General features: G+C 34.4%; 1 protein-coding gene across 3 annotated transcripts in view; it reads left to right on the forward strand.

The window, feature by feature from the left end:
- Trpgamma (Transient receptor potential cation channel gamma) overlaps window positions 1–13,773 on the forward strand; it is a 369,660-nt gene that overhangs the window by 267,509 nt on the left and 88,378 nt on the right. For all 3 annotated transcript variants that reach the window (XM_074169989.1, XM_074169988.1, XM_074169990.1), the window contains one exon: window positions 426–557. In XM_074169989.1, the coding sequence (XP_074026090.1) occupies window positions 426–557 (132 nt within the window). The remainder of the gene's footprint in view (window positions 1–425; window positions 558–13,773) is intronic.

A 13,773-nucleotide genomic window follows, 5' to 3' on the forward strand; every position in this document is an offset into this window, starting at 1 on the left:
ACAATTATCTGCTTTCATTTTTACCAACGGAAATGAGTTATTAAAGCTTTCAGCGTGCTGTGCTTTTCATGCGCGAATCGATGAAAGAATGTGCAACCGGTGTACATTCGTTTGCCTTTGACATTATCACGACGTTTCGGCAAGATCACACTTGCCATATTCATTTGCTCTGCTTGACAGCTGAACTTGAAAGTTTCAAGTTCACGACACTGACGAGAAGTTGGTAGATCAAAACATCCGGTACTCCATCATTGATGCAGTTGAAACCCTGACTTTTCTTTGATATATGTGAATTGATCTCATGAAGAACATCTTCGGTATAGGATAATATATTACGTATTCTAGTGTAAAAAAACTTGAAAAGTTGAATTTGCAGAACCAACCTTTTGACGGAAATATATTATGGAGAATCTTTTTTTTTTCAGTTATGCTTATACTCGCCTCTCAGAGACAGTTCCTGCAATCTATATTTGGTATGGGAGAAAGAGAAGAAGTTTTTACACAACGAGGTTCTACTCCGTCCGTAGTTGAGTGGATAATTCTCTCTTATGTCAGTGGTGAGTAATTTTTTATAAGATTTTTCCATTTGAGCATCAATTGCGTTATTCATAGTATTATTTAACTTAAGCATAACTCGTGATATCGCCATGATCGATAATGTTTCATGATTATCATTGAAATTTCAGGTAAAAAATTGGACAGCAATGGATAAAAGCTTTTGGGGTTTCTCTTCTGCATTTCTATACTACATGGGATGAAAAGTTTCGGACCTAACAAATAGATAGTGCTAGTCTTATTGCATTTACCGCTTTTTCAGTTAGTACTAACCTTCAAGAGGAAGTCGATGAAATTTCATGATATTCTACTCATAAGTTTGTGAGTTATTGAGCTAAGAGTGGCACTACTTTGTTATTTCAAAAACAATGGATCAAAAACAATTTCGTGTTTTAATTTTACACTGATTTTTGATGGGAAAGAATACTGTTCAAGCGAAGCAACGGCTTCAAAAGTGTTACAAGGACTCCGCTCATCAGAAACAACAATATTAAACGTGGTCGTAGAGACACCGATGATGCAGAACGCAGTCACACTAGAAAACATAAAAAAATCCACAAAATCGTTCTGAATAATCGAAAGGTTGAGTTGAGTGAGTTAGCTGACATTGTAGAGATATCAAAAAAACGTGTTGGCTTTATATTGCATGAGCATTTGACTATACGAGAAAGCTCTATTCAAAGTGGATGCCGCGCGAGCTCACAGTCGACCAAAAACAAGAACGTCTTGATCATTCTGAGCAGTGTTTGGCCATGTTTAAACATAACAAATCGTATTTTTTACATTGATATGTGACAATGGATCGTCATTTGGGTGGAAAGCAACTAGTGAACCTCGTTCAAAGCGCCCGAAAGCACAACAATCGGCTGGAAAGGTTATGGCTTCGGTATTTTGGGATGTGCGTGGTGTAATATCCATAGACTATCTTGAGAAGGAAAATACTATCAAGAGTGAATATAATATAGCGTTATTGGAGCGTTTGGAGGCCAAAATTGCAAAACAATGATAAAACTACATGAATTGAACTTCGAATTGCTCTCACATTCACCGTATATGCCAGATTTGGATCCCAGTGACTACTGACTGTTCGGCAGACCTCAAAAAAGGCTCATCGGAAGAAATTTCGCTCGAATGAAGAGGTTACTGCTGAAACTAAGGCCTGTTTTGAGGTAAAATATAAATCGTATCATAAAAGGGGCATTGAAATGTTAGAGCGGAGCTGAAATGATTGTGTGGCTTTTGATGGAGATTACGTAGATGGATGAAGCCAATTGTGAACGGAAGAAACCCAGGACTTTTCAGTCCATGTGTTAAATTGTGGTAGACTTCCGAAGAAAAGAAGAAAGCAATCAAGTTTGGACAATACGTTTCACAAAGATTTATAGATCAAGCATAAAAGTCACTTTCAGACACAAATTGACAAACAAAACCCCTCCGAAACAACTGCTTTCACAAGAACTTTGAATTACACGGAATAAAAAATATTCATAATAGCAATCATGAAATTTCCAAAATCAATTCTATTTGAAACGCATTTTGTTACATGGTAGCTTAATCAATTACTGGTATAGTCGAAGTTACCGTTGGCGGCTAAAATTGGCGGCATTCTCAAAGGCCAATAAAAATAATACATGGAAATGAACAGGCTGCGAATTAGTCCACGTGAACTGTAGAATTGGCGGCTCGTATTAGATAATTTTTACTAACCGAGTTGTATGATTGGCTGAAGAGTCATAAAATTTAATTTGAAGTCATGTTACAGTGACGAATAGAAATCAAGGAATGCAGGGGTGGTTATTGCCGTCGTGTCATCAATGTTCAATTCAGGAACTGATCGCGATTTGAGTGTTGAAATTCGATATTGGTGCAGTTATAATTAGTTAAAATTTTTATCTCTTCAAAATGGAGCGTCTTTGGATAAGTACTAAAAGTACTAACGAGTGTGATAACAACGCAGACTTTTTTCAGTGTAGTGATTTCAATAGCGATGGTGACCAATGCGGAAAAGAGATACCAGTGCATACGATTCGAAAGCATTTGAATATTGAAACACAAAGAGTATGTTTAAATGTATATAGGAATCTACATCTCAAATTTGGTTTCGAGGGAGACAAACTGTTGCAAGCAACATCAGATTTGCCCGAAATTCCTTCCTCAACGGAACGTAAAATAGTCAAAACCAACCTTATAAACGCAAGACACGATGTGATACAGGATTACCAAAACCTTTAGATGTTCATCTAAAAGAATCTTTGAAAAAAACAATATACGACTTTTACAAAAGCAATGAGATTCCTACATCTGAAATCATAAGGAAGAAATTGAATACTTCCGGCCATAACATGAGCTTCTGTGACGAAATTGTTCACAATTGGATAAAAAAACTAGGATTTAGATTCAAAATAATAAACAAACGTCAAGCATTTATGGGAAGTAGAAGAATAGTGGAATTGCGTAACAAATACTTAGAACAAATAACTAAATATGGACAAGAACAACGGTGAATTTTCTATTTGGACGAATGTTGGTATGACACTCACGACACAGTTACGAAAGGGTTGAGTGATGGTTCGGGAAAGTGTAAGCCTAAAATGCCTGCAAACAAAGGATCGCGACTAATCATTGTGCATTGCGGAAGAAGTAAAGGATGGGTTCCAAATTCTTTGAAATTACGTAGAAATAAACTTGAGGAATGCAATGTTGAATATCATAAGAACATGGAAGCTAATATAGCGAATAGTGTAATAATTTTCGACAACGCTTCCTATCATTCGCGACAGCTCATCAAAGTACCCAATAAAAATTATAAATAAAAAGTCGAGGAAAGATGAAATACAAAGAATTTTGAAGAATGCTATACCAAAAACCAACTACTTGAAGTTTTACAGACAAAAACATTTGAAAAAAGTGTATGCCCTTAACAGTATTTCTGAAAAGTGTGGACACACCGTACCGAGACTTTTCCCTACTTTTGTGTTTTCAATCCCATCGAGTTGATTTGAAACAAAGCATCAGGCGTTAAAATAATTTTCCAAAATTTGATAAGAAGGTAACAAAGCCAATTAAAGGAGAGGTATATGATATTACCGAAAAATACTGACAGAAAATTATTAAAAAAGTGATATTAGTTAAAAAAGATTGTATGGAGATTGGACACTTCCATATTAATAGTGGAAATGCACTCATTATTGATTTAAAATTTAAATGACGACAGTGATAGTGAAACAAAGAATGTGGAAGAGGAATTATAAAAAGCTTTCGAAGAAAGTGAGTTAAGTGTTTTTGAAGCAATCGATCGTATATATATATATATATATATATATATATATATATATATATATATATATATATATATATATATATATATCAGTATCAGTATAAGGTAAATAAAAAAAAAACTAATCGATAGAGTTTATTTTATGATTTTCAAAACACGTGTCGCGGTTTTTGTAAAACCCTTATACTGAAAATCATAGAATAAACTCTATCGATTAGTTTTTTTTTAAATATGGATTTTCATCAAGTATCGGCCAGTTCTATTCAATAAGATGAATTCATATCAAAAACATTTCACACAAGTTGTAGTCAATATAATTAATATAGTTATTAATGTACCTAAGTGCATGAAAGCATCAAAAAGGACTCAATATAATAATATTGGTGATTAATGATTTGTAATTGGTTCTTATTACTATTTCATACATAATACATAATTATACAAATAAGAGACTTAACTTATAAACATATTACAGAGTATAAACATCTAAAAGCAATAAAAACAAGTGGTTTGATAAAATATGAAATATGAAAATATTCATGCATACATAAAATATAAAAATCAGTTAAAATCTCTGTATCCCGAATAATCACTTATAGAGTAGTACGCTTTTTTTATAAGATTTATTGCCATGTATTTTGGGCAAAGTTCTGTTTTTTGCAGACGATGATTCGGCACTTCCAGGATTGCTGAATTTCTTGTATGATACCTACTGTTTCCCAGCGCTCTGAATGAGGCCAACTCTGTTTTGGCATATATCAGTATATGCATGACATACAAAGAATGGAAAGTTAGGATTTTCAGCTGTACAAATATATTCTTACAGCTTACTCTCCTGTCCACTCCAACGATATTTCTAACTGTTCTTTTCTGGAGTTTGAGTACCCTATCGGCCTCCTGTGATACTCCCCATACTGATTCCATATTTCGTTACTGACTGAAAGTGTGCAAAATATATTATCATCTATACAGATTTTTCGACGGTCTTCCTGAGTTGGTACAAGAGATAACTCTTTGGAGCTAGTTTTTTGCACACTTCAGTCCGTGTATAGCGTTCATTCACATGCAGCCCAAGGAACTTCGTAGAAGGTGCTTGAGTGATAGATCTGCCATTAGATTTCAGCAACAATCTGTGGTCGAGTTTATTATTTGAGTGACTAAATCTTATGAACGTTGTCTTCTCCATGTTCAAAACTAATCCATTTGAAGAGAACCATTCCTCATATATTTTGATTTCTTCATTGGCCTTCAAGATTGTTTGTTCTACATTGCTCCCTGTAGCTATGAGGAAGGTGTCGTCTCCATACATTATACAACTTTCATTAGAAATGTCATTCACGTATATCAGATATAACAGAGGACCTGAAACAGATCTCTGGGGAACCCCTGCATCATTTATTGTTTTCAACGAAATGTGATTGTTTGCTTGAACATACTGCATCCTGTTTGTCAGATAACTTTTTAGCTAATCATGTACCACTCCTCTGAAATCGTACAGTTCTAGTATTGTTAAAAGAATTTCATGGTTGACAAGATCGAATGCCTTGCTTGGATCCAAAAAGGTGCAAACCACTTTGTTACCTTTGTCTAACTCCTCCGAAAGTCTATTAACAAGCGTCACCATTGCATTTGAGGTTGATTTGCCTTTTTGGAACCCATATTGATTCGTGTTCATTAAATTAAACCTATCCATTAATTTTGTTATTCCATTGGCAACATATTTTTTAAAAACCTTAGCAAAGAGACACAATAGCGCAATTGGTCTGAAATTTTGAACAGCTGTGACTCTTCCCGATTTGTGAATCGGAATAATTTTTGCCATTTTGAGGCATGATGGAAAAGTACCTTCTTCAAGAGAACAATTTAATATATATGGTAATGGTTGCGTCAACAGATTTGCTCACTTCTTTATTGCATTTGTTGTTATATGATCATGTCCCTGTGAGTGGGAGCTCTTTAGATTTAGGATAATGTTTAAGATTTCTGATTCATTTGCTGAAATAAAGAAGCATGTTTTAGGATGTCTATTTTTCAGCGTTTTTTGAATGGGTTTGTTCAATCGGTTGATTAAAAGGCGTGGAATATTATTGAAATAGTTATTAAATTGATTAGACACTATTTTTGGGTCACTGGTAAAATCATCATATATTTCAAGTGTTATATTCGTTGTTGAAGAAGTTTTACTTGTAGTTGGTTTAACTATTTTCCATATATATATATTTGATTTGAATGATGCAACTAATATTCCTTTATTTTCAGTATTTTAGTATTAATATAAGTGAAATTTTTAAAGTCCTGAATCTACCTATTTTGCCTAAATAAACCATATCTAATTGAGCTTAGACGCAAAAATCCAATATTGTACCTAATTGTTTTTAAAATCTACCTGTTTCACCAGATTCAATCATTTATCTAATAAGTTTGGTGATAACCTACTGTTCTTCGAAAGTGATTTCATCAAAGTCTTGCACCGCCAGTCACATCTTCAAACTTGAAAGTCACATTCTTTTGGGACACGTTTCTGACAGTACCCCAAATGAGTTCAATGGGATTCAAATCCGGATGACAGGGTGGAAGTGGAAAAACGTAATGTCCATTTTGAAGCAGAACCTTATCAAATATCTATCTAATATGATGTTTTTACTGACCTTATCGGTCATAACTACCGAATTCACAGGTAAATTCGGGATTTACTTTTCTTGTAACCATTTACCATGATAATCGACTGACTTTGTGACTGATTCAAATATAAGCCCATGTCACCTCCTGCATGGACAATAATGAGTCTTAGTCCCTTCGAAATATTTCAAATAACCCTCTAGTTGATTTATCCGTCCAGTTCTTGGAAGACGTATGTCCACTATGAAGGTATGTTTCATCAAGAAATACAATTGTTGAGTACGAAAATTATTGTTTTTTTTTCTAAATACTTGATCCCCATTGCTCTAATGTCTATTTTCTCTAATATTTTTCTTTATTAATTTCAGTCCCTCTGCACTTGAAACTTATTTTCTTTAAACTTCTACGAAGAGATAATCCGGAAGCCACATTTCCCAAAACGTCCTTAATTTTGTGTTGGAATTTTTTGCCGTAATACGACACCTTTCCGTCTTATGAAAGTCGTGGATAATCCGTCTTGAATTGGAATACTCATACTCGGAAATATCTGTTACTGTTGCTTTTCTAGGCCGGTTCTTTCTTGGGGTGGAAAATTTTACTTCTCCGTTATTTGCAGGAATTGAAATTGCTTTCCTACTTCAACCACTCTTTCAATGGTTCTTTTTGAAATACCTAATACATAATAAAGATTTGTGTTAAAATAGTTATTTTTTAAATTTATTCAATGTCTCCTGTAGCGACAGATGTTTTATTTTTCACATTTGATAACGTTCTCGAGTCATATTTTATACTTAGAAAATAATTGAACGCTTTGAAAATTATTTCACGTGTCTGACTCTGCGCTTGGTGTATCCTGCTTACGAAAATATATAAGTACTCGATTACACAAAACTAATAAATACCCGATATTCCTAAACGTATTCTGAAAGAATCCTATTAGTTCCTATTGCGTTTCGGTGATCCTCAAACCGCACAAAGAAATGTTTTATGCAGATTATCGGCATTAATACAGTGGATAATTTGAATAAGAAAAATCGATTCTCTGAAAGCTTCTCCTACTTAGGCTAAGAAAGGTGTACGATTTGAAAAGCATAAATTGTAAGCGCTATTTCGTTTCCAGAAATATATATCTGAAGCTAACAACGCTCGGACATTGTAACATTGCACATTTACTAAATGCGAAAAGAGCAGCCAGCACTCTCGAATTTAATGAGTTCACTTTGTTTTCGTCTTTTGTGGGCTCGTTTATTTGAAGCTTCTCACAAATTCTGTGAACCCACATAAATCTTGTTAGGGATTATGCTGTTCCGTGACTCTGCCTCCGTTGAAATCTGAGTATTTTTATGGAAACAAATTAAATGGGATGTAACCGAGAATTTTTCTGGCTGATCTATGAGTGTACATAATGTGATATCCCCAATTATTCTGATGTTTTTCAGTATTTTTCTTTAACATTTTTTCATACTTTCGTACTGATACTTTAGGTTATGGTGTAGTTTCATTTGAAAATACTAAGAAATATTTGAATCGATACATTCGTCATACTATATCATATGATAACCTAATTTGATGACAGTTTTTTCAAACTTTTCCCCTAACTTCATAAATAATATAAAAACGTATGAATAAAGTATATTGCTCTCCATACTCATTAGAAAGATTGAAAATTAATTTCTCAATGTTCAAAAAAGTATTCTAGTGCTTTTATTGTAGAGAAGTAATTTTTAACACGTTAACTCGCTTTCATTATCATTACTTTTTTATGGACAAAACACGAGCCCTACAGGAAAATCTTCAAGACGCTCTCAGAGCGGTGTCTGTGCGAAAGTAGCGATTCATATTGGACTTGAATCGCTGAAGATTAAATCTATTTGAAAAAACGTTCTCAGGAAGTGTATTCCACATAAACGCATTCGTCCAGATGAAAGAGTTCTCAAACAGTGAAGTTCGAAGTGTACTAAGTAGAACCTCAAAACGATGAGCAGCCACAGTCCGTCGCGTATTTCTGATATGTACCGCTCTTGGTGGAATCAAATATGCCAAGTTACTTGAACACCTCCCGTGAAAGTATCTATAGCCGAGCGACAAATCTTCAACCGTTCTTTGATGTTCCAGTCTATCAAGGTTGCACGTGATGTTCGTATCCCCAATCAGGCGAAAGGATCTTTTCTGGATGGAATCCAGCAACTTCAGGATATGTTTGGGGGCAGAGCTCTATACTTGAGAACAATACTCCAAAGAAGGTCTAAGCTGAGCTTTATAAAGCATCAAAAGTTGCTGATGTGTGTATAGTTTTCTGGTTCGGAACAATGTTCCGAGCTCTTGAGAAGCCTTCGCAATTCCAGCGACATGATTGTGCCGAAACATATTGGTGTCCATTTTAACCCCCCAATAAAATCATCGAAGCAGAAAGCGGAATTGTCTGAACTGACATTATTATATCCGGTTCGGAGAGATTCATTTTCTTAGAGAAAACCAATGCCTGAGTTTTTGTGACATTGAATTGAACCTGGTTACTTCCACCCCAATTTGAAATCACTTCTAGATCCTCATTAAGATATGCAACCTCCTGCTGCCGGTGGACATGTGCTGCTGTCAGTAGCAAAGCAATATATTGGATTATTTTCTTTTCCAATAAGTCCTTGATCTACAAATAAAAGGAGGTTGGAAACAATATGGACCCTGGGAAACACCAGCGTTGATAGTGAAAATATTCGAGAAATATCTATCGACGACCACTTGCAGGAAAGGAGAGAAAGCTGGAGTGTCATACACAGAAATGATCTGACAAGCCATAGCATCGAAGATTGGCCAGCAAATCCTCATGCCGCACACGGTCAAAAGCCTTAGAAATATCAAGCGCAACAACTTTAGAATCTCCATGTTTCTCGATTGCGTTATTCCAAATATGAGACATACGATAGAAGGTCACCTGTTGATCTTTGTTTCCAAAAGCCATATTGCTGATTGCTCAAGATGTTGAAGCCTCACAAATATTTGAGGATATGGTGGTTTACGACTTTCTCTATGATTTTTGATATTACTGATAGCAAAGCTACTAGTCTATACTTATTTTGAAGATTTTTCTTGCTCTTTTTGAGAATAGGCTGAACGCGAGCAATCTTCCAACAAGAAGAAAAAACACCTTTCTTGTAAGACAGGTTGAAAAGTCTGCAAAATACTGGTGTGTACCCCAACATTTATCGGTAATTCACCCAACACTGAAATGAGTTTGTGGTCAGAAGATCCCAATAGACACTTTCTGGATCTATACCTAACAAACATTGGGTATAGATACAAAAGACTAGCATATTCTCCATTATGGTCAGGAATCTTGGTTGGCTTGTTTAAATCTGAGGAAGTCCATTGCACATTAGCTTCCCTTGTATGTTTATTTGTAACCGACTTCTTTGGACTCGACTTTGACTAACTTTGAACGGACAGTGACAATACAATAATTTCATGAGTGTATCTCATTATCCTGATCAGGATCACCAGGATTAAATAACTTTCTCATACAGTCTCTGTGTGAGAGCAAATGAGACAACCAGACTGTCTGCGCATGCCCACCGATCATTTATTTTCTGGCTCGAGCACGCGGCTCATTAGTGTTGGTGATTTCATAGATGTCGCTTAGGCGCTCTTCTGTATGAAGTTCATTTGAAAATTGACACACATCAGAATAACTTTGAGTAGATTGTCACGTGATGTACCAAAAATTGTATCTCTCTATTGCTACACAAAAAATGATTTCGTATGAAGACAAATAAAAACATAATATTATTATAGCTTACAAAATTAAAACAAATGGGCATGAAATAGCAAGCCAAACTGCAAAATGGAGAATAAATAAAATTTAAAAAAAACTGAAAAACACGCTTCAATAGCAACTCAAACAAAAAAATAAAAAATAATTCGAAACTAATTCAAGATTGTGTTCAACATCGTCCAATAGCTTGATGTCACTAATGACTTTCAATGAGCCTGAAATCAGAATAAATCTTTTGACAAATAAAAAACAAAACATTTCCAGATGATTTTTTCCTGGTCATTCAGTTCTCCTTCAAAGCTCTTATCCTTCATAAGTTGTCGTGTTTATTAGCCTACAAATATTCTCCCTTCAATTTTCGCGTCGCTGAGTTTGGGCAATTTCTCTTTCAGATATAAAAATCCACTGACATCTTTGCGCATAGCTTTTACAAATTTTTTCATCAGCCCGAGTGCAACGGTGGTTAAAGTATGTCATCAGGGTCCACTAAAGGCTTATTTTAAACATTTTTACGGCCTGGAGTACGTGACTCACGCTTGAAACACATTTTATTTTTAAAGTGACATTTTCTGTCTCTGCTGTTCCATTCACAAATAAAACAGCAAAATTTGTTGTAATCAACATGTAGTTCAAGCAAATAATAAATCACTTTCAAATCGCCACAAATTTTCCAAGCGTGTTCACTGTATTTCATTTTTTGAAGAAAAAATCTCATATTTTCGTAAGTCTCTTCCATGAGCAACCGGCAGTGAAGGGTGTTCGTTTCTGTTATGCAGCAACACTGCTTTCAAACTAATTTTTGAGAAATCAATGAACAATCGCCAATGACTTGGATCATATTCAAAATTCAATAAATTTATCACAACATAAATATTATGACAATGGATTGATCATTTATTATAGAAAAGTAAGCTTTTATTTCATCGTCACGATGTCGAAAATAAGAAACTTTTGAAAGTAAATTCCAGTCCTTTAATTTAGACCCCAAAATCTCAGCCTGTTTTTAGACAAATTCAAATCATGTACTCAATCGTTTAAATCACTTTGTGTTTGCGGTTTATAACTTGGATCGCTATCTTCATATTTCTCATGCGAACAAGTTCTTCCGAACTGGAATCCCGTCTTTCTGGTCGATTTGAAAGCTTCGGCACTATGTAGGATGGATCTGTTAGCCGACAAAAACACTGTTGACCTGTGTTATATTTTTATTATGGTTCCAATCTGGCAAACAGCTTTCAACCAAGTTATAGAAAATTTTATTAAAACAACGATAAAAATAAAAACAACAATAAAAATTAATTGGCGCTCCGGGACGACTTCATTGATTCCAGTGGCGCATTTGGTTTTTCAGCTGCAGGAAAACCCGGAATAACCTGCAGCACCAAATCATCCGAAGATCTTGATCTACCAATGTCCTCTCTCTTATAAAAATGTAGGGTGTGTCTCCAGAGGCCTCAATAGATTCAATGCATCGCCAGAACACTTCATGACACGACTATCGTCAAACTTAAACCAATCCGTTTCGTCTTTGACCAAGGCGTAATAATGACCAAATTCAACGCCAGCACCACAGTGAACAATGACTGCATGAATATTATAGTAGTGATCTGCTAGTATACCTAGTATTAACCAAGTATTTATAACAATTGATACTTAGCACCTCACGTTTTTTTTTATTTTTTTTTTTTTGTAAAAATATTTATTCTGATTTCAGACTAATTAAAAGTCATTAGTTACATCAAGCCAAAGGACTTTTTGCCCATGTTGAACACAATCTTTAATCAGTTTCGAATTAGTTTTCAGTTTGTGTTGCTATTGAAGCGTGTTTTTTCAGTTTTTCAAAACTATCATTCATTTAATATTTTTCTCAGTGAGATTCAGTTTTCATCGTTTCTCTTTTTATTGCATGTTTTACTTGTAGTCTTACTGTATGCTCAGCCTCCGGCTTTTCTCTTTGTGTATAAAACCTGTATTTGTACAATCAACGTTATTTATTTGTACAATCATTGTTATTTCAATCTTCAGAATAGAGAAATATAGGAAAAACCGCAACGAACTGAAAGGTTTTTTTGTTTATCTGGTATCAATTCTTGGAAAATGAAAAAAATAATGATGCTTCATATCAGTGTATTACTTAGATTTTTTTCGAAGAGGCAGATTATTCAATTATTCTCAATAGGAAATCTTTCTCATATTGCATTTCCATGGTGTTTTAGCGTTTTATTATTCTGCTTAATTTTCGGTATTTTCAATTAGAGGAGAATGGTTTCGAAAATTTCTGCTGAAGTTCCACTTCACATTTTACTGTGGTTGAACCATTATTCCTCCATTTTGGTAATTGAACGTACCAATATAAAATGAGATTTCTTTGTTTTTTACCGCTTTTTGTTTGTGTTACAATATTCAATCAAGGCTATAATGATTCATTGATTTCAAATATAAAGGAAGACGGAAATGAAATATGATAAACAAAACATTGAACTGAGAATATTAGTTCATTGTTAAGAATCCAACTTATTGTCTTATCAAATGAATATTACTGGAGTTTTTCCCAACACCAAACCGTTATTTTAACACCTTGACACGTGTTTCGATCACCAAGTGTTCATCTTCGTTTGATCTTCCCCTTGAAGATGATCTCTTGGTGATCAAACACGTGTTGAGGTGTTAAAATAACACTTTGGTGTTGGAAAAAAAATCCAGTAATATTCATTTCTACACCAAAGGTTCCAAACAGTGCATCACAAGTTATTGTCTTAGTGTCTAGATTCAATAAGGTAATCATTTGTATTATACTTGATAATTCCATATTATAATTTCAGTAAATCACGAGATATTTGATACTATTCATCGTGAGTTTTCAACAAACAATTTATAAAAACCCAACACGTGTTTTTTTTATAATAATATATATCTTTGCCAGAAAATGAAGTGCAAATGTTGACTGACTGAAACTTTAGAACATGTTTTACAAAAACACTTCATATATGTGAATAGACTTATTACTGACTTGTTAACATATGAAGAGTGCTTTAATCAGTTTCTTTCATGGTAATGTTGTATGGTAATGTTGGATGAAAAAGTTTGAGTGGTTCTATCTATGAGCTGTCAATTTTCGCGAATTTGATAAAAGGCGTGGAAAAATCATTGGCTTGTTTAGTTGAGTATTCACTACCTTCTCGACATTTCTGGAACCAAATATATATTTGTGGAGAGACCATACAAATTTAGGAATGTATATTGAACGAAGAGTGGTAATATTCTGATTTCTGAATATCACTTCATGAATTTGATAACACTAATTTGCAGCCAATTTACGACTGTAATGCCAAAGGTAGTTCTTTGTTAATTTTTGGTCCCTAAATGCGAAAATAATAACGAAAATTTCCAAACACTCAAGATTTTTGGGTTATGATTTTTTTCATTAGAATTTAACGAACACGACATTCCAAATTTGCTTTTCCCCTAAATTGAGGAAAAGGTATGAAATCTGGCAACACAGTGGCTCTGCCCAGTATTCGAATCTGCTTCCGATATTAAAGAGACTCGTAAC

This window comes from Leptinotarsa decemlineata, unplaced genomic scaffold (assembly GCF_025532065.1).
Source record: "Leptinotarsa decemlineata unplaced genomic scaffold, Ldec_3_MD MMD2_P_RNA_scaffold_6, whole genome shotgun sequence".
In the NCBI taxonomy this organism is placed as follows: Eukaryota; Metazoa; Arthropoda; class Insecta; order Coleoptera; family Chrysomelidae; genus Leptinotarsa; species Leptinotarsa decemlineata.